Source organism: Nothobranchius furzeri, chromosome 8, assembly GCF_043380555.1.
Source record: "Nothobranchius furzeri strain GRZ-AD chromosome 8, NfurGRZ-RIMD1, whole genome shotgun sequence".
NCBI classification, from domain to species: Eukaryota; Metazoa; Chordata; class Actinopteri; order Cyprinodontiformes; family Nothobranchiidae; genus Nothobranchius; species Nothobranchius furzeri.
This window is the reverse complement of record NC_091748.1, coordinates 79,520,909-79,545,655: the sequence shown is the minus strand read 5'-3', so window position 1 is coordinate 79,545,655 and position 24,747 is coordinate 79,520,909. Positions and strand designations below refer to the sequence as shown.

General features: G+C 45.9%; 1 protein-coding gene across 7 annotated transcripts in view; it reads right to left on the bottom strand.

The window, feature by feature from the left end:
• mast2 (microtubule associated serine/threonine kinase 2) overlaps positions 1-24,747 on the bottom strand; it is a 125,981-nt gene that overhangs the window by 88,096 nt on the left and 13,138 nt on the right. For 5 of the 7 annotated variants that reach the window (XM_054734465.2, XM_054734467.2, XM_054734468.2 and 2 more), the window contains exons 2-3: positions 18,293-18,443; positions 12,669-12,859 (exon numbers count right to left, since the gene is read on the bottom strand). In XM_054734465.2, the coding sequence (XP_054590440.1) occupies positions 12,669-12,859; positions 18,293-18,443 (342 nt within the window). Of the gene's footprint in view, positions 1-494; positions 694-12,668; positions 12,860-18,292; positions 18,444-24,747 lie in introns of those variants that run through there. The other 2 variants (XM_054734472.2, XM_054734470.2) reach the window with 2 other exon arrangements.

The following is a 24,747-nucleotide window of genomic DNA, read 5'->3' as shown; positions in this document are numbered from 1 at the left end:
GGGGGCAGTGTCTGCTCACACTAGACAGAAGACCGGAGGCATGGGAGTAGTTTTGACTTTAGAAGAGGGGGTGACCCAGCCGGCATGGGCTGAACTCTGGGTCCTAGAGCTCAACCAGTCTACGTAACGTAGCGTAATATTGTTTTTGGACAGTAAAAAGTGAACGGGACAAAAATTTACCTTAGAAAAAGTGGGGGAGACATGTCTCCCCCCGTCCTCCCCCAAAATTACGCCCATGACTGGACGACACCTCCAGACAAGCATCATTTTTCTCTTTGAAGACTCGGGTTCAGCTGACGTGTTGATGTACGCCGTTATGATAACGATCTATTGAACACGCTGACTTTGACAAACGTCCCTCTGGCAGGAATAAGGACGCCCGAGTTCAGGAAGCTTATTTGTTCCTGCAGCCTCTTCACTCTCACAACCAGTCACAGAGTGAGGTTAAAGATGCTACCTCTGACCTTTGACCCTGTAACCAGTAGAAGACCTACCTTGAGACCTCTGCGCCTCAAGATACTGGAGTCATCCATGATGAGGATGTGGCGTCGGGTTCTGATGTCTACTGAAGGTGTCCGAGGAGAATTACATGATCAGAGGAAGGTCTCCAACTTTAAGGTCCAGATTTCCTTCATCCAAGGCTTTCAGCGGAGTCACAATAAGATCCTGCACACCAAGATAAGGTCCTGCTTCTGCTTGGACCGAACGGGCATCCTCTCTGCTCCCGATCCATCGGATCAGAACCAGACACAGGCCTCCTGCTCTGCCCCCACCCTTAAGGCAGCGGTCTGGTCCATTCTCAGGAGAACAGACAAGGCAGAGGGGCTGAAGGATGATGGGGCGGTACCCGTCCAAGCTGTAGTGAGGTCCAGAAGGTTCTGCAGCAGAAGTGCGACTGAGGAGCTTCTTCAGTACAGATGGGTGGAAAGTTTGGACTCGCTGGGCGGCAGACGAAGTGTTAATTTGCTAGCGGCACTCTCCTGATAGAGGGGGCACCCTGCTTCCATCTCTATGCCAACGGGCTGGGCCAGACTCAATCTGGTTCCAGCCAGTCGCTGTCGCACACAACAGTCAGCTCCTCATCTCCGCCACCTCCTCCTGCAGCCTTCACAGGGAGGAGATCAGCACAGCTGCAGGGTGAGTGGAGGCGTGCTTCTCTCCGTCTGACGGGAGAACGAGACCTCTCCCTCCTTCCCTTCGACCCTCCTTCTGCTCTTCAGATAGCTCCTCTGTTGTTCTCTCGCTCTGATGTGTCAGTATGCTCACATGCTCCTCCCCTTTCCCTCATCACACGCTCTCTCTAGCAGAGCAGGCAGCCAATCAGAAACAGAACCTTCTGGTGATGAATGGATAGCAGGCTCCGCCCTACAACCCCCCCCCCCTCTCAACTCCCCCGCACAGTGAGTCTGTCTCACTGCTGTTTCAAAACCACACACACACACACGCATGCATGCACATAAACACACACACACACACACACACACACACACACACACACATGTACAGACACACACACATACACACATGTACAGACACACACACACATACACACACATGTACAGACACACACACACACATACACACACACACATACATGCATGCACATAAACACACACGCACACATACACACATGTACAGACACACACACACATACACGCATGCATGCACATAAACACACACACACACACATGTACAGACACACACACACACACACACACCAGTGTTTCCCCTAGGGATTTTCCCAGCTGTGGTGGTGGTGTGTGTGTGTGTGTGTGTGTGTGTGGGGGGGGGGGTGGGGGGGGGGGGGGGGGGACGGGGACACGGATCACCTTTATGTTAATTTCGTTTTATTTGATGCACTCCACTCTGAACTGCACTAATCCAGCACCTGCTGCATTTTAATAACTAGTATTAAAGGTAAATACACCAATATTTGCACAAGAATCATTTTTGTTTGAAACTCTCAGTGACACACTTTGTACGGGTATTTGGCATTTAACTTTTCTTGTCGTCTGGAAAAACATCTCCTTCTGCCCCCTTTATTTAGGTCCAAGACCATTACCGGGCTGGTCCTGTTAAACACCTTCTACACCCCTGCTCAGTAGACTTAATGAAGTATTTTTAAGCCAGTATAAAAATGACTGAAACACAAATGTACATATTTGGCATTATTGACCAATATCTTTGATTTAATGTATTTGTTAAGAACATCAAGATGCATTACAGTGAACATTATAATAAAGTACATGTTTCTAGTGCAGAGAGGAGACGACCCATAGAAGCACTGGTCTGATCTCATTTCAGAGAAAACTAGAACAGGTCAGATGCACCTGATAAATAAAATTACTAACATAAACTCAGGAATCTTTCTTTGCTTCATTGTTCTGGTGCTGAAAACATCACTAATGCGGATCAGACACACAGATGACTGCACCTCTTATTTATTATTTGGAAATGAGTGGGTGTGGTTTACATCAATACATTATTTTAAATCTGAAATGCATATGGATTAATCAGAAGTTGCTATGTGAGGTGTTTATAGAGCAGCCTCAGAATAGAGATTAAATATGTTTGATCACAATAGTAAAGGAAGTATTACAGAACACGTTTTCAGTAAAATCAGAACATTAATATTTAAGAGCATAAACTAATGCATCTGAACTCATGCAGTAGGAACCATGAAATATGAAATACTAGAACCGTTTTATTTTCATTTGATTAAACTGATTTTTTCCTAACGTTGTTGGCATTTTTCCCACACACACTTAAACAAAACAATGTTGACTGAGGTGTGTGTGTGTGTATGTGTGTGTGTGTGTGTGTGTGTGTGTGTGTGTGTGTGTGTGTGTGTGTGTGTGTGTGTGTGTGTGTGTGTGTGTGTGTGTGTGTGTGTGAGAGAGAGAGAGAGAAAATAATTTAAAATACCCGACCGGAGCGGAGGCAGTGACCGACGCAGCACGAGCCATTGTCAGCTCTCTCTTGTCAAACGCACCACACGTTACTAAACGAGTAACTTTAAATATTCAACTGAAAAAGAGGCGAGCTGAAGAAAACCCAGGGAGTACCGAAGAAACGTGAGCGACAGTGAAGCAAACACAGAGAGATCCGTTACTGTCTCTGTGTGTGTGTGTGTGTGTGTGTCTGGCCAATCACAGAGCGTGAAGGCAGTCAGTTACCCGATGAGGATTTTCCTTCAGCACGATTACAGATATTTACGAGTTGTACTCGTTTCATGCTCGTATTCGTCAAAAATGCTGAAAACGAGTATCCGGCTCATCCCTAGCTGTAACCACCCTGCCCTGCCTCCTCCTCCTTGCTGCCTGCCGGCTGTGATCACAAGCAACAACAGAGTAGTTCCCGCTGCTTCTTCGGGAAACGGCACAAAATAAATAAATAAATAAAATCAATAAAACTTGGGATCTTGCAGGCGTGGCGCTGGGATTTCAGCCGTGGCAGGCCACCACGCCTACACCTATGTAAGGAAGACACTGCACACGCACACACACACACACACACACACACACACACACACACACACACACACACACACACACACACACACACACACACACAAGCGCCTCTGATCATCCTGTCGGTCAGCTCAGATGAACAAAGATGTCTGACTCCCAACCAGACTGGTCTGCTGCTGAAGAGAGGGACCAAAGCAGCCAGATGATGAAGCTAGACGACCACGTCATTCACCGGTAAAATGTCTTCGGGGGGGGGGGGGGGGGGGTGCTACCGGTAAAAACGATTAGAACGATCTCTTTCAGGCTGAAAACCAAATTAAACAGAACCTTTAGGAAGCAGAACCCACTGAGGCCTGAAGAGCAGGGCTGGGCGATGTGGCCTAGAATCAGTGTCACCATACACTGGGGACTCCACCTCGATAACGGTAAACGGACGATAACTACAGGTGAGTGCAGGAACAAAAGCTGTCCACTAGATGGGGCTGCCGCAGGTGTTACGCTGAGTCACAATTTCATGTGACTCAGGTGGTGCAGCTTCTTCAACAGACATGAATGCTGCCAGCCTACACACATCTTCTCATGTTTTACTATCAGATCTATTGACGTGGGAAACATTATCTCCACAAGAGTCAGAAATGTCAACAACGATAAATTCTCTACTTATTGCCCAGCCCCAGCTCCTAAATAACAGAAAATCTCAGAGCACACAAATGGCATCTAGTGGTAGAACGGAGGAACTGCAACACCGAAGGTCTCAGTTATCCACTAATATTTCACCCATTAAATCATCGTTTCAGGGGAAAACCAGCTGAGTCACATGGCTGGAGCTGGAACCTATAAGAGACACCTGTGTAATGACTGATCATACACGCGTTGCCACGGTAACCAGACTGAATGATAATCTCAAGTTCAGAGCGGGACAGAATGGGACTCAGCTCAGTAATGCTCCTGAGATGGAAGAAGGAAATATGGAATGGTGGTTAAATGAAGCGTTCCTGTATGGAAATGACTGAACGGACACGAGCACCTGGGTAGCACAGGTGGGATTTACCATCGGACGAGTGCGGAGGAGCGTGCGTACGAGAGGCCACCGCATGTTTCATGAATCAGGATTTTGATCATTCATAGGAAGGAATACTGGAATATTTCTACCAATGTTTGATAAAAGAGGCCAGCGGCGTTCCTAACACCTTCAGGACTCTTCCCATAACAGACCAAATGAGTCTGGAAGGATTCAGGCTTATCCAGCTCCTCCAGTGGGATTCCCAGGCATTCCCACTCCAACATGGAAGAGTCCTGGGTCGACCCGGGGGCCTCCTGCTGGCCTAACCCTAACCCTACTCCAAAATCTCTCCTGGATATCCGAGCTCGTCCCTCGATGAAGGCCAAGTCTGGCCTCGTTTGTAACGAGTATGAAGCTGTTGATTCTCCTTCGTTTAAACTGCAGCTGTTCACATGGCTCAGAAGATGAATTACAAACGATAGATGGAGCTAACAGGATAGTTTCCTTCAGATGCTGAAGAACAACCAACGTCCCCATGTCCACCAGTCAGCACACTCCCCTCCAGTTCCCAGCAGCCTCTGAAAGGAGACGCCTGGATTATGTTTTAATCTGATGGCACCATCTAGTGGCTGACACGTGTATCACACTACGACGTTTTCACGTTTCCAAAGCTGCTAACAAAGAGACGTCCTCCATGTACATGTGTGTTAGCTATAGCGTCAGCTAGACATGACAAACTGTGTGTGTGTGCGTGCTGTTCTAGCCCTGGATGTTACAGATTATGTGACCAGAAAAAACCCTTTTTAGTTCTGTTGTCTATGAAGACCTCTGCATGCCCCCTCCACATCTTACCCTCATCTTTGTTTAAAAGTGCTTTTCAGTCCATCGGTCCCAGCGTGCTCTCTATAATTAATGCTTCTCTGGTCTCTGGTCAGGTCCCTGCTTACTTTAAGAACGCTGTAATCCACCCGCTTCTTAAAAAACCGAGTCTGGACCCCTCTCTCCATAGCAGCTTCAGACCCATCTCTAAACTTCCGTTCATCTCCAAGATCTTGGAAAAGGTTGTGGCTAAACAACTCACAGCTGCTCTTGATGAACAGAACATCTATGATAGCTTCCAGTCAGGTTTTCGTAGAGCTCATTCTACTGAAACAGCTCTTCTTAGGGTCTCTAATGACCTTCTGACCCACAGTGATGCAGGGTTCTGGTTCTGGTCCTGCTGGACCTGACTGCAGCCTTTGACACTGTTGACCATCACCTGCTACTGGAGAGGCTGAGAGACTGGGTAGGCCTATCAGGATCTGCTCTGGAGTGGTTCTCCTCTTATCTCTCTCTGTGGCCGTCTCAGAGTTTATGTCCTCCACCACCTCCCTTACCCATGGTGTCCCACGCAGCAGAAGCAGAACCAGTGGCAACCATCGGGACTGCTCCATTTCCACCTAGGAAGAGGTTGAAGTCCTCTGTGTGGGAACATATCTAATATATCTAGAATGTTCCCATACAGAAGGAGTGGCCAGTTTCGCCCCAAAGACTACAAATCTCAAAGTGCTTTGCAGCATAAGCGCGTCAGTCAACGCGCTCCTTCCTGTTTACATTCATTAGCATCCTATCGGCCTCAGCAGCATTACCTCCTCAGTCTCAGACAAACTGACTCAGCGGCAGGTTTATCCAGCAGTGTTCCGACTCTGAAGCCCAGAAGTGAAGATTTCAGCCACTCAGTAATCCGTTTGTGGCTGACGGAGAAAGCGCACCAACCAACCAAGGAGCTGGTTGAACTTCAGCTTAGCAACACACTCAAGTCAGAGTATGAACCTGTGACTGCTGCAGCTTTAATCTCTCCTCCCCAACACACCGCAACACAAACCTGTGTGAGCAGCTGTTGTCTGTGATGAAGATGAACAGAACCACATGGCTCTTCCTCAGCTCAGAGCCAACCCCACAGGTGCAGGTGTGTGGCGGGAACAGGTGAGCATCACAGCGAATCAGAGCAGAGCGCACTGGGCTCGGACTATTTTGGTTTTATGCACCCTTACTGCTTCAAAGTATGAACGTTCATGTTGGTTTTTGTTGTTGGCAGTGTTGGGAACGTTACTTTAAAAAAGTAATTAGTTATAGTTACTGATTACTTTGTCAAAAAAGTAACTCAGTTACTAACCGAGTTACAAGATCATAAAAGTAACCAATTACCAAGAAAAATAACTACTTAGTTACTTTTTACATTAAAGCATGCAAGAATTACTACAATAGTGAAATATAAATGACTAATGACTGGAACATAATAAAATGTATGTCAAAATGTTTTTTATAAACCTGAATAATTTAAATAAATAAGCACTTAACAGGAGGAACTACTAACAGGAGCATTACACTTATCTAGACTATTAAAAGGTCACTGTGTGATATTTAACAAGACCCCAATCAGCTAAAATTTATAACTGCAAACACCTGTAAAGGTTCCCGAGCCTTTAAATGGTCTCTCAGTCTAGTTAAATTACTGAAATAAATGTAATTTTGCACAGTATTCTAATTTTCCAGCTTCACATAATTGTTATTAGCAGCATTTCTGTTGCTGGTAATCTAGTCATGGTAAAATAAATAAATAAAAACCTTTAAAATGACACTAGAAGAGGCACAAGCCTGATGGAGGACTTACATTTACTAACGTGGGTCAGACCCAAACACAGAAGAGCTGAAGCTGGGTGGTAAACACACACAGGTAGTTCTGATGACACCTGAGCTCCATGACGTCTGAGACTGATGCATCAGCGTTACAGCGGGACTAAAGACATGATCAGGAACCGGTTACAGCTGGATGATCTAGGAAGGTAGAAGATCAGGACGTCTGAGCGGTGAACAGGTGAGCGGACCTTCGGGACGTCCCGCTGACACGCTAAGAAGGACACGGCTGCAGATCCACACCTGCAGCCGTAGATATTCATCACGTCTTCCTCGTTCTTCACGGCCGTGATGCGCTTGGATGAAACATCTGCCTCTTTAGCTCCTGATCAGCTGATGACAGCTTCAATACACCGCGCTGCTTAACGCACGCATGTCCTTATCAGTAACAGAAACGATGTTTTGATAAAAGAAGACGGTAATTAATTAGTTTGCTCGTTAGTGAAATAAATATTTTTTTTATTAACGCGGTTATTTTAAACGGCGTTATTCCCATCACTGCTCTGTTGGGTCTATAGCAGGCAGTGACACTGAGGGTCTCCGGCCACCCGGCCAATCATCTTGGTGTTTGTAAGCGCGTTACCGACCTCTCTCTCCCTGGCTGCAGCTGAAGTGTGGCGGTCAGAAAGCCTCACACTGCTGCTCAACGTTCGACAAGCACATAGTAACGCACAACCTTCCGTCCCCAGTAACGGTAACGGCGTTGCAACGGCGGGAAAAGTAATCATTAGATTATTCCGTTACCTAGAACGCCGTTAGTAACGCCGTTATACTTAAACGACGTTACTCCCAACACGGGTTGTTGGCCTGTTAAAAGATTGACCTACTTCCAAACAGGAAGTGGAAAGACTACAAATAGACGAACAGAATAGAAAATCCCTTTATAGTCCGTCAGTGAGGGAAGTTTAGTGTCACAGCAGTGAGCAAAAACGTGGTTAAAAACAAGAATAAAGGCTAAACAGAAATACTTCAGATTGTAAATTTTAAAAACTGCATCAAATGTAAACATTTTAAGGACTAGAAAGGATGAAAGTAGAGACATAAGTAACGAATACCACCAAACTGAGTGTAATCTGGTTATTTCACATTTCGTGTTAATGCAAAAATAAGTTTCCACACAAACAGGTTCAGCTGTACATATGTGTAGATAAAGGAGCATGTGCACGGCCCTGTAGGGCCCCATGGACATCCTAAAGGTCTGCAGCCGCACACCCGACAGAACCAGACGCCAACAACGCCGGGCGCAATCTGAGGATGTAGAGAGAAACTAAAAATAGAAGCTGGCAGAGGAGGAGATGGAGGGACAATTGAATTTCCCCTCCATCATCAGAGATGGAGATGATGTTGGAGAGTGGATTATCAGGTCCAGAACAGACCGGGACTCTGACTGAAAACCTGGAGGCAACGGCAGAGCTGAGGCCAGATGCATCAGCACAAGTCTGCAGTCTGCGTTTGGGTTTGGGTTGGTTCATGGTGCAGATTCAAGCAGCAGCTCCATGTTTGAGCTGGTTTCTGCATGTCGGGAGTAACTCTGACCCCATTTATCCTCATGCAACCCTTTTCTATCCAACTGAAAAAGAGCGCCTTGATGGCCGCTCTCGTGGTCTGCCTGCATCTGTTTTGTTCTACGTGTGGTGTGTGAGGCCTTGGTCGGGCGCTGGAGCACCCACAGTACAGCTGATTGTGATTCAGCTTCCGGGGCTGGGACAGTCGTTTCTGCATGTTCCTGAGAAACTGAAGGCATCTCAACGACAACTTAGGAAATACAATAAAGCCTTTGAACGTTGGATAAAGAGACGGACGTTCCAGATGAGTAGTCGGAGGCTAATGCTGGACTGTTTCCTGTCCATCAGCAGATCCGTCCACAGGGACCTAAAGAGACGCTGACGACACTCGGTGGCATCTTAAGTGAACCTCGTATCGAAGCTGAGGCGTCAGCAGAAGAGACGCAGACATCCAGGTCCAGAAGGTTCTGCTGGGTTCTAGGAAACCATCACTATGGGCTTGCCATGCAGTTGGATCTACTAGATCACCTCCAACCAAACACGACAGACACAAACGATAAATGACCCGCACTTGTCCAGCACCTCTCCGAGTCAGAGGACTCCAAAGTGCTTTACACTGCAGTGAATCACTCATTCATTCACTCGAAACATGCGGATTCTTCCTGATGTAAGAGGCGAGTCTCTGCTTTGTTTTTGTAGTTTTTGCGTCGACATCATCCTAGCGCGCATCGTTCTGTGATTCTTTAAAAAAAAACAGTAAAAACGGTGAAAAACGCTGGCAGCGAAGGGCTTTACCGATCAGGACACGGCCGGCAGCAAACGAGTTAACTATATAGCTACACAGTGCTTGAAGTACTACCTTTAGAAACTGTTGAAGCGAGGGGAGGGGGCATGTTGAGGGCCTCCCCGTTACAAATGGACTTAATCATGAAATGCCGTTTAGGTTTGACGACTCAGCAGATACAGGTGAAACGCGCCTTTCAACAATGGAAGAAGCCTTTTGCAGAGGCACACATCTCTGCGCTCCACAAACCATGTTTCCAGCGGGCTAAACGCACCAGGAACTAAAGATGCTGCCGTTCGTTCTCGTTTGGAAACCGAGGTCTGAATGTCCGACCCGCTGGACATGGTACCGCCTCCACAAACACATCAGTCCAAAACTAGTGAACACACACACTGACTCGATAATACGACCTCTCTACCCAAACACCACCTACTCTCCACAGCGAGCATCGGGCAGGACTAGCTAATAACGTCCCCTCGTTACGTCAGACGTTATGAATAAAACATGAAAAACAGAAAAGTGTTTGCAGAAGCTTTGCTGAAAAAGGCCAGTTTGTACTCGAAGTAAGGGGCCGTCATATTTTGTAAAACAAAAAATCCACAATAAGCATTTCAAGTAGTGTTTTTTGCAGCATTTTATATGAAATTAGATTAAATATAACCTGCAATTTGCTCTTTAAAGAGGCATTATGAAAGTCTGACAGCCAAAACATGTATAGAAATAATAAATGTCTTCTTCATACATTCTCCTGCAATGCCCTGGTCCTGTAGAATGAGCCCTGGCATTTTTACTGTGATTGCCTGTTTTTCTGTAAAATCACAGAAAAAGAGAGATGCTCGGGTCGAGCAGGCTGCTTCATGCGCGTTCACGCTCAGGCATCGCCCGTAGCATTTGCTATCCGTAGCTTTAGCAGCAGAGAGAGAGGCAGTGCCACTTTGTCGCTGTTCCTAACGCCTAGTGACAAAGCTAGCTACATTTCTGAGGACCCTTAGCTACTTTCTGTAGACCTTTCTTCTAGATATTTCCTGCTAATTAGCAACAAAATAGCCATTTTCACTCCGAACCGTTCTTTGAACGTTGTTTCAGCTGTCATCAAGGATATAAAAGTTACAGATACAAAAGATGTTACTGGTGCTTTAGCTCACCTAGTAAAACATCGGACTCTCATGCAGAAGACCTGGGTTTGATTCTGGGTGTGAACATAGTTTATTTAGAGTTTCTTTTTTACATTAATGGTATATTTTTTTACAGTAAGATGCCCACATTTTTATTTGAGACTCGCCGAACGGCATTGAATTCACAGATAAAAAAGATGTGGGTTCAACTTTCATTTTGGAACAATTTATCAAGCAAGGGAAGGGAATGATCTGAGCATGCAGGAGGACTGACCCATCTATCTCAGCTGTTATTTTCGTTAAGGAGTGTGCACATACAGCATGCGCGCCTCGTGCACGAGCCTACTATTGAAGCTGCCGTTACACTTTTGGCCTGAGGGGGCGATGTTTAAAGTCCCTTTAAAGATGTTTATGTCTGCTATGCTTTTGTGGTTCCCCTACCGATAAACCATCTGGTTAGAAGATTCTATTAAAATCTTTAAACTAATCAGAAACTTTACAGAATCTCAAGTGTTTCTTTATCAGGTCCCATCCATCTCAACGATATTTACAAACAACCGAGTCTGTTAGATGGAAAAAAAACTAATGAACAAACAAACAAACATGGGTCATTAAAAACAAGGTCATGTAAAACAAACAAGGCAGAAGCACATGTTTGGTGGGATTATGGTTTTTGGTTCAGCAGTTAGGCCAGGGGAAGTAGTGTGCTCTCAGACACGATGCTTGTCTAGCCTGGAGAGGTAGGGCGTTCCGGAGGTTTGGGGCACAGACAGAAATTCTCCACAGGTCCTCAAATGTGCCTTAGGAATGGTGAGGAGGAGCTTATCTGCAGACCTAGGAGCACGAGAAGGGTGGTAGAAAAAGACGAGTTCCCTCAGATAACGAGAGGCCTGACTGGTCAAAAGCAGAATTTTGAATTGATCCTGAACTGAACGGGCAACCAATGGAGAGATTTAAGAATGAGGGTAATGTGATGTCTTCTGTCAGTTCCAGTCAGGAAACTAGCCGCTGAATTCTGGACAAAGCAGCTTTACTGATGCCATACAAGCAGGAGTTGGTGGAGTAATCTAGCCTGGGTGGAATGAAGGCATGAACTGCAGACTCTGTCTGGACTAAAACCAATCACCTCGGTTTTACAGTCATTCAGATGGAGGACGTTTTTAGCCAGCCATCCCTTGAAATCATGAAAACAATCAGAGATTTAGTGGAGCCAGTGGGTTTAAGCAAACCTAGATTTGGCTGTCGTCTACATATAAGTGGCATTAAACAGAATGCTGTCTGAGAATGGCTCCTAAAGGCAGAATGTAGAGAGAGAACAGTAACGAGCCAAGGACGGAACCTTGAGGGATCCCCCAGGAAAGGGGAGGGAATTCAACTCCTACGTGGGGCTGGTGTGCAAACAGCTCCTCTCATAGTCTCACAAACGTGTGGGTTTTACCCAATTTATCCAATTTCTTTAAAGTACTATTTTACCTTTTTATACAAGTTTGATTTTAATGTCTTATCTAAACAAATGACTAAACCAAAAGAAGCTGGATAGTTCCTTTGAAGCACGGATATTTGACGGATCTTGACCAGCCTCGGCCTATCTGCTGGTGTGAGTGACTTCACTCAGTGGATTACCTGATTAGGCCATCGGCATCTCTACAATCTACAACTAAGCACCAAAACAGGTAATCAAGTCAAGTAGTTGCAGTAGATATTACCTCCGAATGAAGAAGATTATGTCACCGGGGAAGTCTTGACAGATATGTTAGAAGAACAAAAGAAGATCTGCAAAGACATGCTCAACGGACAAGAATCGAGCCAAGACTGCTCAGGCAGCTTACGTTTAATAATGGAGACACCGGAGACTTCTCAGCACTCTTTTGCTCCGCCCACGTGCTCGGAGACGCGCTCCCGACATCACTGATACCGATTTTTTGCACCAATTTTGGAGAACGCCCATGTGCTCAACCACACCCACATTCCTAAGGCAGTGTGGAACGAACGTGACCGGGCATGGGCGGGCGGGCGGATGCTAGTGTGTAAGGGGCATTAGGCTCCCCATGCCTCCTGAACTAAAAACCCAGATATGTTCAGCAGCATGTCGTCTCCGTGTGTTCTGGTACTCACCAGTCCAGTGAGAGAGGGAGCAGACTGGCCCAGAACCTGGGCCCTCATACAGACGAGGTTGTTGTTGGGTTCTCCTCCTCCAGACGGTCCTCCGATGGCCCCGGGCCCTCCTGGACCTCCAGAAGACCCCTGAGAAGCCAGCTGACCTACCCCAGCATGCAGACTGCAGGACAGAGGCAGCAGCTGCTTACCTGAGGGAACAGGTGGGACAGAGGGTTAAAATGGAATGGTTCCTTGGGCAGTAGAATGTGTGAAGGCACCTCAGCATGAGCTGGTCTTGTTTCCCAGATGACAGAATGAAGTCGGGGAAAGGACAAATGTATGAAACATGTAGGTAGGAGAAGCTCAGTGGAAATGAGGCTAGGGCTGTAGTACCAACAGTCCCACTAGCATCAGGAAAAGAACCGTTCAAGGATTCAAAAGTACGATGAATAAAAGTCACTTCATGTATAAAACAAAAGCGTGGTGTCATTTTCTGTTTTACTTCAATAGTTTTAACTGTTTTGTCCAACTTTTAGAGATGCCCCATAAAATGTATGAATGTGATGTCATCCCATGACATGTGGCCGCTGACTTGGTGTCAGAACAAATCCACTTTTGCAGCTTGGGAGCATTTCGGGTTTGAAGCTAACTCAACAGGAGAGCCAGGAAACACTAATGAGGTCATTTGTGCACAAAAGATGCCAACGAATGCACGCCCCATCAGAACCGAGCCGTAGCGGAACAGCAGCCTGCTGTCTGGTGAAAACGAGCCTCCCCCAGATGTCGCCATCAGCCCCAAAGTAACCCTAACCCTAACCGGCTCATCGAAGCGGGTTTTCAGCAGTCGGAGGATGAAGCCGGTAAAGGTAAACGTTCTTGTTTTAACTGGCAAAAAATCTTTTTAATGCCGAGTTTTTAAAAGTTGTTAACATTGTGTTGTTATTGTGTTGTTATTGTTTAATAACAGTGTTTGTTATTCGGTTTGTGAACGGTGAAAGTCTGAATGTGGACGCCGCCTCAGCCTGGTAGAAGTGTAGAAAACCTTCACCCACAACCCACAAGGCCTCGTGTAAAAGAACTTTCAGAGAACACACACCAACACACACACCTGGGTCCAAACATTACTTCTAAACTACAACAGACTATTTCAGAGCCGAGCAAGCGGCCACTTTCTGATTAAATCGTAGTTTCAGATAGCACGACCGGTTTTTGCAGCAGTCCTGACTGACCTGGTGTGACCAACTTACACATCCATGGTCTAGAAAATAGCAGCCGGCAGCAGCAGGGGGCGCTGGAGCCCTGCTGCAGGATTTTTAGGGCTGATTTTCCATGAAGTGCATTTCCAGCTGGAAATCAGAGGCTCTACAGAAGCACCATAACAAACCAAACCACAGGAGGCAGAACCGACAGCAACAGCTTTATGAAGAGAAGGTAGTCATGAAGAACCGACAGGAGGTCACAGAAGGCCTGATAAATAATCGATGGTGATCCACAGAGAAGATAAATGAGATAATGAATGAACTCTGACCTGGCGTGTTTAGGAGTTGTTCTGTGTAATGTTCATAAACGTTTAGACGGGCTTAAACTGTGAAGCTGTTGGGTTAAAAAGCAGGAATGTGACTCGTTAGGAACCAGAGAGCAGAGACAATCATCTAAACGCGTTCAGATCAAACCTGTAAAAACTGTCATTTCCTTCATTTATCTGCACAAAAGCAGCTCTTTTCAGGAAGCACACGGATAAGAAACGTGTTAAAATCTGGGCGTCTGGTTGGGGTCTGGGGTGGTGGGTTGCTGTGCTCAGCGTTGGGCGGGGGAGCCTGCTCATCAGCACCCCAGCAGAAAGGGTCGAACTCTGGGAACCGGTGATGGTTGTACCCCATGTGCAGCAGTACCGGGACCAGAGTGAATAGGGTGTGTATGGGGAGCATGAGTGGGTGTCCGGCGTGCATTTTTGTAAGTCTTGGGTTGTATGTGCATGTGTGAGCATGAGGGAGGGAGTGTGTGACGGTGTTTGTGTATGACTGTATATGTCAGGTGGGGCCTTTGACTCCTCCCCTCTCCTGGAACTTCTTTTTATGATATAGATCTTCATCTCCCCTCCCCCTGCCACACCTGGTGTGGGGGCTTGTGCCTTGGTCTGCCTGAGTGTTCGTGGCAACCGGGTCGGGGGGTTTAAGATTTTTGGCATCTGCCTGATAGATCCTGGTGGCTGCCTGGTGGGGTCTGGGTCCCTGGGCTCTGCTGGGTCCCCGGCGGGGGTGGTCGCCCCTGGGTCCCGGGTCGCTGGGTCCCGGGCTCGGCCGGCTAGGGGGTGGGAGGCTGCGGGCGGGCCTGTGGGCTTGCCGCTGATGTCTCCCGGGACTCGGCCGGCTGCTGGTTGTGGCCCCCCGGGGCGATCCTCTGTGCCTCTCGAGGGGGGCGGGGGCCTTCCTGGTTGCAGTCTCCCTGGGGTTCCTGTGTTCTGGGGCAGCTCCTGGATCTCTGGGACTTGGAGCTCCCCCCGTCTCCTACACATCTTTGGGGGGCAGATCTGTGGTCCCTCACACTCTCTGTTGGACGCTCCTATAGAGGAACCTTACATAAACAAGCGTGTGTACACACACAGGTGCTCACATGGTGCTCTCATAAGTATGGGCTTGGGCACGTTAAACACTGGTCTTAAGACTATGGTGGGCACTTAATGCACTGTGATTTATTATCGTGATTCTTCAGTAAAACAATGTTGATTTTATATTTCTTCATCAAGTTGACGCAGTGATAGCTTGATCTTGTTGTATTGTTGTTGTGTCCCATTTTTTGTCTTTTTCTGCAGGTCTAGAAGCAGACTCTTGTTCATTATTGTTTATTTTTGTGGACCCCCCCCCCTCCCCACCACCACCACCACCACCTTTTCTTTTCCTTTCTCTTTCACCTCTGTCTCCCAGGGTATATACAGCAATCCTTAAGTAAAATTTACTACTTTTTAATACTTTATTTTACTACCTTCAGAATTTTTTTAAAACCATCACAACACTAAATTGCAAGTGTTAATCAGCGACCTATTTACACATATTTTAACATATATAACATACAAAAAGCATAGACTTAGAGACTCACTGATGTTGACAACGTATTGCGCATATTTATTTTACTTAGAAAATATGCCAGGCACTTCTTTTCAGCGGTTCAGACAGTTGACCACGGGGCCTGAAATGATGCAGAACGACCACTGAATATGACGTCATCATAATGTGACCGGATATGCTAAAGTAGGGTTGCTCAATTATGGCAAAAACAATAATCACGATTATTGTGACTGAAATTGAGATCTCGATTATTTAAGACGATTTTTCAATTTATGTAGATTTTTTTAATTTATTTTTATTCAGTCATAAAATTGCTCAGGGCACAATCAGGACAAAAATAAGAAACAAGATGATCACTAAAAGAACTCCTGATTCCCAGGATAAAAAGAACAATATACTTATAGCTCATAGTTTATGACCCAAGGGCTATAGACCTTGATTTAACTCATTTAAGTCTAACCCGTACAGACCCAAATACCAATATCTTTCAAATACTGACAGCAAGAATTATACAGTGGCATTTATAACAAATAAATGCAAATAAATTAATGTTCACAAAATGTTGCATAACATTTATTGAGTCATGTCAAGGTGCTGTAGGAGAGTGCACTATCACCGTGTCCTCAGAGAGATTAGTTATTAGTTATCAGCGTGAGGAACTTATTTCTACCTTATTTATAAACTATTTATTTACAAGTCCATCAGTTAATGTAATAATTGTCCCAACCACAGCTGCACCCCCCACCGCCCAACCCGGTCTCACAGCAATCGGGGCAAGCTGCACGTGTGTTTAGCGCGCCGCACGCGCAGATTTAGCCGTTTTTAGCGGCTCAGGAGCCCGCAGGTACGGTGTGTGTGTCACTCACTCTGGTTACTCCAACAGGGAGCCGGCTCCGAGAGCCGTTTCTTTAGCGACCGACACATCACTACATCATTCCCTTTCCTAATGTCCTGAAGAACGGTCAGGAGCGCAGGCGGAGTGTTTAGCTAACCTGCAGCAGGAAATGTCGACGATAGTTATCCAGAAAGTAGCTAAGGGTTACCAGAGATGTTTCTGAGGTGTTCGCTAGGTACTTTTAGGATTTAAAAAGTCAAGAAGGGGGTCTGAAAAGCTGTTGGAAATAGCGTCAAAGTCGCTAAGTTGGCAACGGAGCGCTTCATTTGTAACTCAGGGCAGCTCAAGTGGGAGGAGCAAATAATCGGCTTGTTTTATTTTTATAATCGTTCAAAACATTTCATTCGGAATATATTTCTATGTCGATGTTCAGAATACGACACCTGATAGTCTGAAAAAAATAATACCTAACTTGGAAAAAATAATACCTCTGAGACCAAATTTAACACTTTTAATGGCCTTAAATTTGACTATTTTTATTTATCACTTTTTAATACTTTTTAAAACCCCGCGGACACCCTGGTCTCCGTGTCTGGTCGGAATTACCAAGCATTCAACAACAACAACAATAAAGTTTTAAGTATCAGGCGTGACATTAAAAGCAGACGCTTTGATGCTCCACCTGAGAGTAAATCTGTAAGGCTTGTCACCAGCATTCAGACTCAGTTCTGTTTGCTTCACAGCCAGACAGGACACGGTAAAAATAAAAATAAAAAAAAGAAAAAAAAAAAGAAACGTGTTAAAATTATGTTTAAAAGCAGTTAAAAAGCCTCGTAGTTCTAATCATTTCATTCCTCAACGAGCAGCGACGAGCGCGTTCCCGCAGCAGGGAAGCACAGCGGAGGACATCTGCATTTTAAGCTGAATTTTTATCTCGTCAACGAAAACTCCCGCTTGTCTCGTCATGTTTTAGTCACCGAAGAGGCTTTTTCAGCTCATCAGCGTCTGTTTTTGTTATGAGAAAAGGGGCATCGATTTCAAAACTGTACGTCACTTTGGATAAAAGCGTCTCCCAAATAAATAACATAAATAAATAAAAGATGTGCCATCATTATCGTTAACAGAAATAACACCAGTTCACCATGAACTCAGACAACAACGTGAAGCCAGCTGACAGAAAAAGAAATGCTCATTAACAAAGAGAAATTACCACAAACTACAAAACACGTTGTTTGCTGCAGCTGCTGAGCTGCCATCGGCAGCTGCAGGTGTCAACCCGCCTGTCGACGCTCCGACCGCACACTCCGTCACGGCAGCGCTCCTACTGCTGCAGATAGATGCAGCAAACAACTCGAGAGAAGGAAGAGCCAGTTGTGCGTGTGTGTGCGTGCATGCATGTGCGCGTGCATGTGTGTATGAGTGCATGTGTGCGTGTATGTGTGTGTGTGCACGCACGTGTGTGCGTATGTGCGCGTGTGTCTGTGTGTGCATGTGTGCGTGTGTGTGTGCATGTGTGTGTGTGCGAGCGAGCGTGCGTGCTTGCGTCCGTGTGTGTGTGTGTGCGTCTGTGCATGCATGTGTGTGTGTGTGTGTGTGTGTGTGTGTGTGTGTGTGTGTGTGTGTGCGTCCGTGAATGTGTGTGTGTGTGTGTGTGTGTGTGTGTGCGTGTGTCCGTGCATGCATGTGTGTGCGTGTGTGTGTGTGTGTGTGTGTGCGTCCGTGCATGCGTGTGTGTGTGTTACCAGTCATGGCCATGCTGCTGCGGCGGGCCCGGCTCTCATCTTGACTCAGCTGTCGGTGCAGTTTTGATTTTGTAGCAGTGGTTGCCGAGGGCGACAGGTCTGGATTACTCAACTTCCTGAACAGGAGAGGAGGCGGAGCTGCAAACTCCTTCTAGAAAAAGGAAGAAGAGAAACAGGTCAGGCTAAGATGAAAAAGGTCCGAACTGCCGACTTAAAGCTGGTATTTTTCCAGATTATTTTCTCTGATCCATGAGGTTCTGTCAGCTGTAGGATGTTGTGGGTGGAGCCTGAGGGATTGGACCTCCTGTCTTGTGGTTTACACCCAGATTTATGATGGTTTCAGGACATTCTGTCAACTTGGATCCTTAGACCCTCTCTGATCTTTATGATAAGTGACCCGCACTTGTATAGCGCCTCTCAGAGTAAGGACTCCAAAGCCCTTTACACTACAGTGTATCATTCATCCATTCACACACACACATTCATACACTGGTGGAGATGAGAGGCGAGGCTGCCGAGCACAGGCGCCGCCAGACCCTCCGACCACCACCAGCAGGCAAGGTGGGTTAAGTGTCTTGCCCAAACACACAACAGCAGAATTCTCAGTCCGGAGCCGGGATCGAACCTGCAACCTTCCGATTACTGGACAACCCGCTCCAGCTGTTGAGCTGCTGCTGCCCCTTTAGACTCCATCTAATCCTGACCTTGATTCTGGACCAAACCAGTTATAAACCTCCTCAAAACTGGACCCATTTTACCTGTTTTATTCTGCTGCAGGAGCCAATCATAGAAATTTATACTTCAATTAATTAAATGAGATAAAACTTAAAAAGCTACAATTACTTTATTCAGGCAACAAAACATAACTTCAGTTTATTACCATAAATATTTGATCTCTAAGAGTTATACAACCGTTTAATCTTCTAACATTTTTGTCCTGTGAGCACAAAAAAATGCACCAAGAACAAATAAGGGTTAAAGGTCACGCCTATTGTATGTTTTAGTTTAAATAAATATATCCTGTTTCTACCCGACACGACCTTTTCTCTTACAGCGGGGGTCTCCCTGCAGACGGACTGAAGACCAAAACATGTTCATGAAACCATTAGCTGATGCACTCATCCACCTCACACATGGTTTTCTACACTGGGACAATCAGCTGAGCAGCAGCCCCCCCCCCCCCCCCCCCCCCCAGTAACAGAACCTTCCAGAAGTTCCACCCACCCACACACACAGACACACACACACACACACACACACACACACACGCATGCACACGCGCACGCACACACACACAGACACACACACACACACACACACACACACACACACACACACACACACACACACAGACACACACACGCACGCACGCACACACGCATGCACACGCACACACACACACATTAACACTAGATTTACTGAGCCCGCGTATATTTGGGCAAAATCAGGCTCCAGGCCCCCCTGGCTTGCTCAGTTGTCCTTCTTTTGTTTTGCTGATGAGCCACTAAACTTTTAATTCATTAGCTCATAATAACAATGCTATTGCTAACGCTAACAATCAGTATGTACTAGGATCTACTAGTAGCTAACTTTTTATGCCTTTATAAATCTAAATTTCTGGTACGTTTGTTTGGTGTTGATAAGGTGTGAACGCCATGTTACAACGCTAAGCTAGCTGCTAAAAACATTAGCACTCTGAAAGATAGTTACTGTGATGAAACTGTTAACCTGCTGTTTACGTAGGGAGCCATCTACTTACGGACCACGGTTCCTCGGAAAAACAAAACAAATGAACAAAAGTCAACGGGGCTAAAAACGCTATTTTCTAATTCCGCTTGTTACGTGCCGTGGATTTCACACATGATGTCCGTGAATTTTAAAGACACGTTTTGATACAAAGAAAGCACTTATTTTCTAACAGCAGAGAACATTATTTTAGGTTGTGTGTGACAATAAGTCCAGGTCTACGAATGTGCATCACCAAAGCAGATACAGAGAACACGGCAGTAAGATCAGCTCTTCTTAAATCTCTCTTCAGGAGGAAGGAACCACCAAAACTCTGGCTAGGTGGTAAGTGCTATTCTGAGGAACAGGAGATGATGTGGTGTGGCGTGGCTCAAGGCCTGTATTTCATCAAATGTATGGACGTTAACTTTCTTCATGCAGGTCGTGTCAACCTGACACTGAGAGGTGTCGATTATAAGTATCCTTAACTTATCCTGTTCCACAGCAAAGCACACCAAGACGCCACAGAAGACACGACTTTATCTAAATCCCGTTAATAAAGTTATCTTTTCTGGCTCATAAAACGACTTTTTAACAAGTTATTACAATCAGATTGTGTGGTACCTACAATAAGTTTTAAATCTAAACGTTTTAATAATGCTGGCTGCTCTACGGTCATGAATAATGAGTAACAAATATTCATTTCTATAATGATTTATTCCAGATCTTCAATGGCCCCAGATTTGTCTGTTTGTTGAATTGAATGATTTGTTGATCAGTGTATTCCCACATTAATATTATGAATGTTTAACATATTTGCTTTCCAATATTGTTTAATAAGAGTTACTCCACATTGGGTGAGATAACCTCTCCAACTGTTACAGAAGGTGTGGTGTCTGAGGTCTTTGATAACGCCCACTTTAAGTTTGTCTGATTCTGATTGGTCCAAACTGATGAACAATAGTTAATAAAAGAGAGTTCACTTCCTGAACTCTTCAGCACGGCCTGGCCAAGCTGAGCAAGTAAGCATTGATCCATCCTCCTCTGACCTCAAGGTCAAACCTGCAAAGCTGCATCAGATGCAAAGGAGCTCCGCCAGCTTCCAGCAGTCACCTGGAAGGTACCTCAGACCAGACGTGCCCCAAATACCAAGCATACCCCGGACATTAGGAGAAGGAATGATGTAGTGAAGTGTCGGTCAGTAAATGGGTCTCTGAGCCGGAGTGTGTGACACACACACACTGTACCCGCAGCTGCACACATGCATCACACACGCAGCGTGTCCCTGATTGCTGCGAGACCAGGAGAGGGTGTGTGTGTGTGTGTGTGTGTGTGTGTGTGTGTGTGTGTGTGTGTGTGTGTGTGTGTGTGTGTGGCAGCACATCACTGATCACTGTAAAAGCAGGGAGAGGGTGTGTGTGTGTGTGTGTGTGTGTGTGTGTGTGTGTGTGTGTGTGTGTGTGTGTGTGTGTGTGTGTGTGTGTGTGTGTGTGTGTGTGTGTGGCAGCACATCACTGATCACTGTAAAAGCAGGGAGAGGGTGTGTGTGTGTGTGTGTGTGTGTGTGTGTGTGTGTGTGTGTGTGTGTGTGTGTGTGTGTGGCAGCACATCACTGATCACTGTAAAAGCAGGGAGAGGGTGGGTGTGTGTGTGTGTGTGTGTGTGTGTGTGTGTGTGTGTGTGTGTGTGTGTGTGTGTGTGTGTGTGTGTGTGTGGCAGCACATCACTGATCACTGTAAAAGCAGGGAGAGGGTGGTGTGTGTGTGTGTGTGTGTGTGTGTGTGTGTGTGTGTGTGTGTGTGTGTGTGTGTGTGTGTGTGTGTGTGTGTGTGTGGCAGCACATCACTGATCACTGTAAAAGCAGGGAGAGGGGAGGCACAGAACACCTGGGACAGTTATTACATTATAATAAATAGTTTGGATACAAGTTTCTGACGCTGACTAATAATAACGTCTCTGAGCGACACGTTGCTGGTACCCTCCCCACAGCCCCGCCGGAGAGGACTAGATAATTATTGTGCACTTGTGGAAGTTCACTAGATGTTTATACGTATTTTATATTACAAATGCACTGTAAAACTCTTGCTGTCAGTATTTGCTAGATATCTTTGACCAGATTGGATCCGTGCTGGCTAGGCTCAGATGAGGCAAACCTCAGCCTAAAGCCTTTGGGTCACAAACCCAGGGTTTACGCCACATGGTGCCACGGCAAAAATAAAAGCTGCCACGCCTTCAGAAGGATAAAACAAAAAGTTTAAACTACGTACAATAAGAATTACTTTATTGGATATACATTAAAACAATGTAAATACGAGACATGTATAGTTTATATTTGCACAAGTACACTAACCATAATGACCGTTTCAAATGAATTTAAATATAACAAAACTTTAATGTTTATTTTACTTTGAAAAACCAGTACTGCGGGGTTTTCCGCGCGTGCGAAGGATTACTAAACGCCATCACGCACAGAGCGCAGGGCACCGAGCCGGATTAGACGGAGCTTCAGTCCCGAATGTTCGTTGTCTCGTTTTCACTCGTCAGCCACAGATCCTCGCTACTCTCACTCACAGCGAGCTGGGCTTCCTGCCGCGGTGACTCGCTCACACGTCCTCTCCTACATCAGTTGGTTAGGTGGTGAATTCAAACATTAGGAATCCTAACCGGTGTGTTTTTCCTGTTTGGGAGACGAACCCCTCCTCCGTAACCAAGTTGTTCGTACGGAAACCTGGAAAGGTCAAAATTCCTCAAACATTTTTTTTCCTACCGGCTGATAGAAATGTACTGAATAGAACAGAACAGATTATTAATCCCACAGTGGGGACACACTCATCACAGCAGCACACAGACACAGATTACAGTAAAACTTTGCATAGACACGCCCCCTCGCGGGCCCTTCGCTCAGCCGGCAGGGAGCTGCTGATCGTTCCACGCACTAAGTGCAGGTCACGGGGGGACCGTGCGTTCTCGGTGTTGGCACCTGCACTTTGGAACCAGTTGCCTTTGGTGGTGCGTCAGTCACCCTCATTGGGGGTTTTTAAGACCCATTTTCGACGCCCCGGCCTCTTAATCTTTTTCTGGATTTTATTTTTAGCGTTTACTCTCCTCTTTAAATAGATTTTATGTTGGTTTTACGATTGTTATATTTTATTCTGATGGTTTTATGTTTTTATTGTGTTGTGTTCAGCAGCTTGGGCGTCTGCACTGGTCGCAGCAGGGGCTTTTTAAATAAATGAAATGATTCTAGTCATGTTTGCTTTCATCACTTCAATAACTTCATGATGACCACATGAACATAATCCTCTGTGTAGTGGAAGCAACTACATCCTGAAGTTAGCCTAACAGGATAGATTGGTTTTTCTTGGTGAAATACAATAACTGGTAATATTATGACTGACCCCAGATGGAACTTAAATAGTTTTACATGAATGACTTATTTATCTTTTTCACTCAGTTTTAAATCCTTGTCTTCTACATGGCGGGATTGGAACGGACACCGCCCAAGCCTAGATGGTAGTTGGTCACCGTGCGTTTTTCAGCAACTTCCCAATTTAACAAGTTTGGGGCTTCAGCTTCTCCTGGGAGCCGAGATCAGACTCAGCAGGAGGACCGATAAGGAGAGGTGACATTTTCTAGTGTGGCATTTCCTGAACGAAGCCTGCTGTTCAGCCACCCCCCCCACCCCCCCAAACACACACACACACACCTCCTGTAACATCTCATCTCTCCGCTCTGACTGATTCAGCAGCGTCCCTAATGAAGAGATCCACAGCAACCGGACTGTAATCCACTCTGATAAATTTACACCGGATCCCCTGGTGGGACCATGAAGGTCGTGTGTGTGTGTGTGTGTGTGTGTGTGTGCGTGTGTGCGTGCGTGCTGAGGCAGATTAAATTTTAGCACACATTTTCTCCACTGTCTGGTCTCCAGCTGTTTGGTTCTGACCCAGTGAAGCAGCGGTAACTGCTGTTTACTTTCTACACGCCTGTGTTCTCTTATGCACCACAGCCAGGTGTGCATGTACCTGTGTGAGTCTTTGACCCTAAAGTCTTACTTGCTGATTTGTATTCAAACCCGGGTCCAGGCCCGGTCCAGACCTTGCATTGATGTTGGTAGAGTCTGACCGCTGCACAAAGCCTTCTCAGTGACTCGTTGTTTTCCGCCATGACACGTTTCCTCTCAAGGTGCTCACAGTAGAGTTGACTTTTATTTTCTCCCTCATCGAGCTGCTCCTTGCTCTGCCTCTCCACTTGTCTCTCCTTCACTCACCTCCTCCACTTCAGCATGTCTACTTGTCTAATATATTAGTGATGTGTTGGTTTCAGTCACCAATAGGAACGTTAGGAATATGACATGTATCACGGAACAGATCACCATCACTCAGAACTTGTGGGAACTGCGTCACAATAAAGAACAATGAGCATCTTCATCTAACGCTATGTCAACATCTTCCTCGGGTTCCTTCCTCTTCTTTTGAAATATTTTAATGAACTCGTCTGAAAATGCAACCAGAAATGAGTCTCAGTGGGAAAATTAACCAATAAATTCACTTATTTTTGCTGATAACCTGTATAGATGAGTGTCTAATGGTGCTGCAGACATGAGTAATCATTAGTGTGGCAGTTTAGTACAACTTACTTTAAATGTAATATTTCAGCCCAAAACCATAATTCTGTCTCCATCTTCAGGTTAAAACTGCTCCACATTCATGCAGAACCAGCTGTGGCTG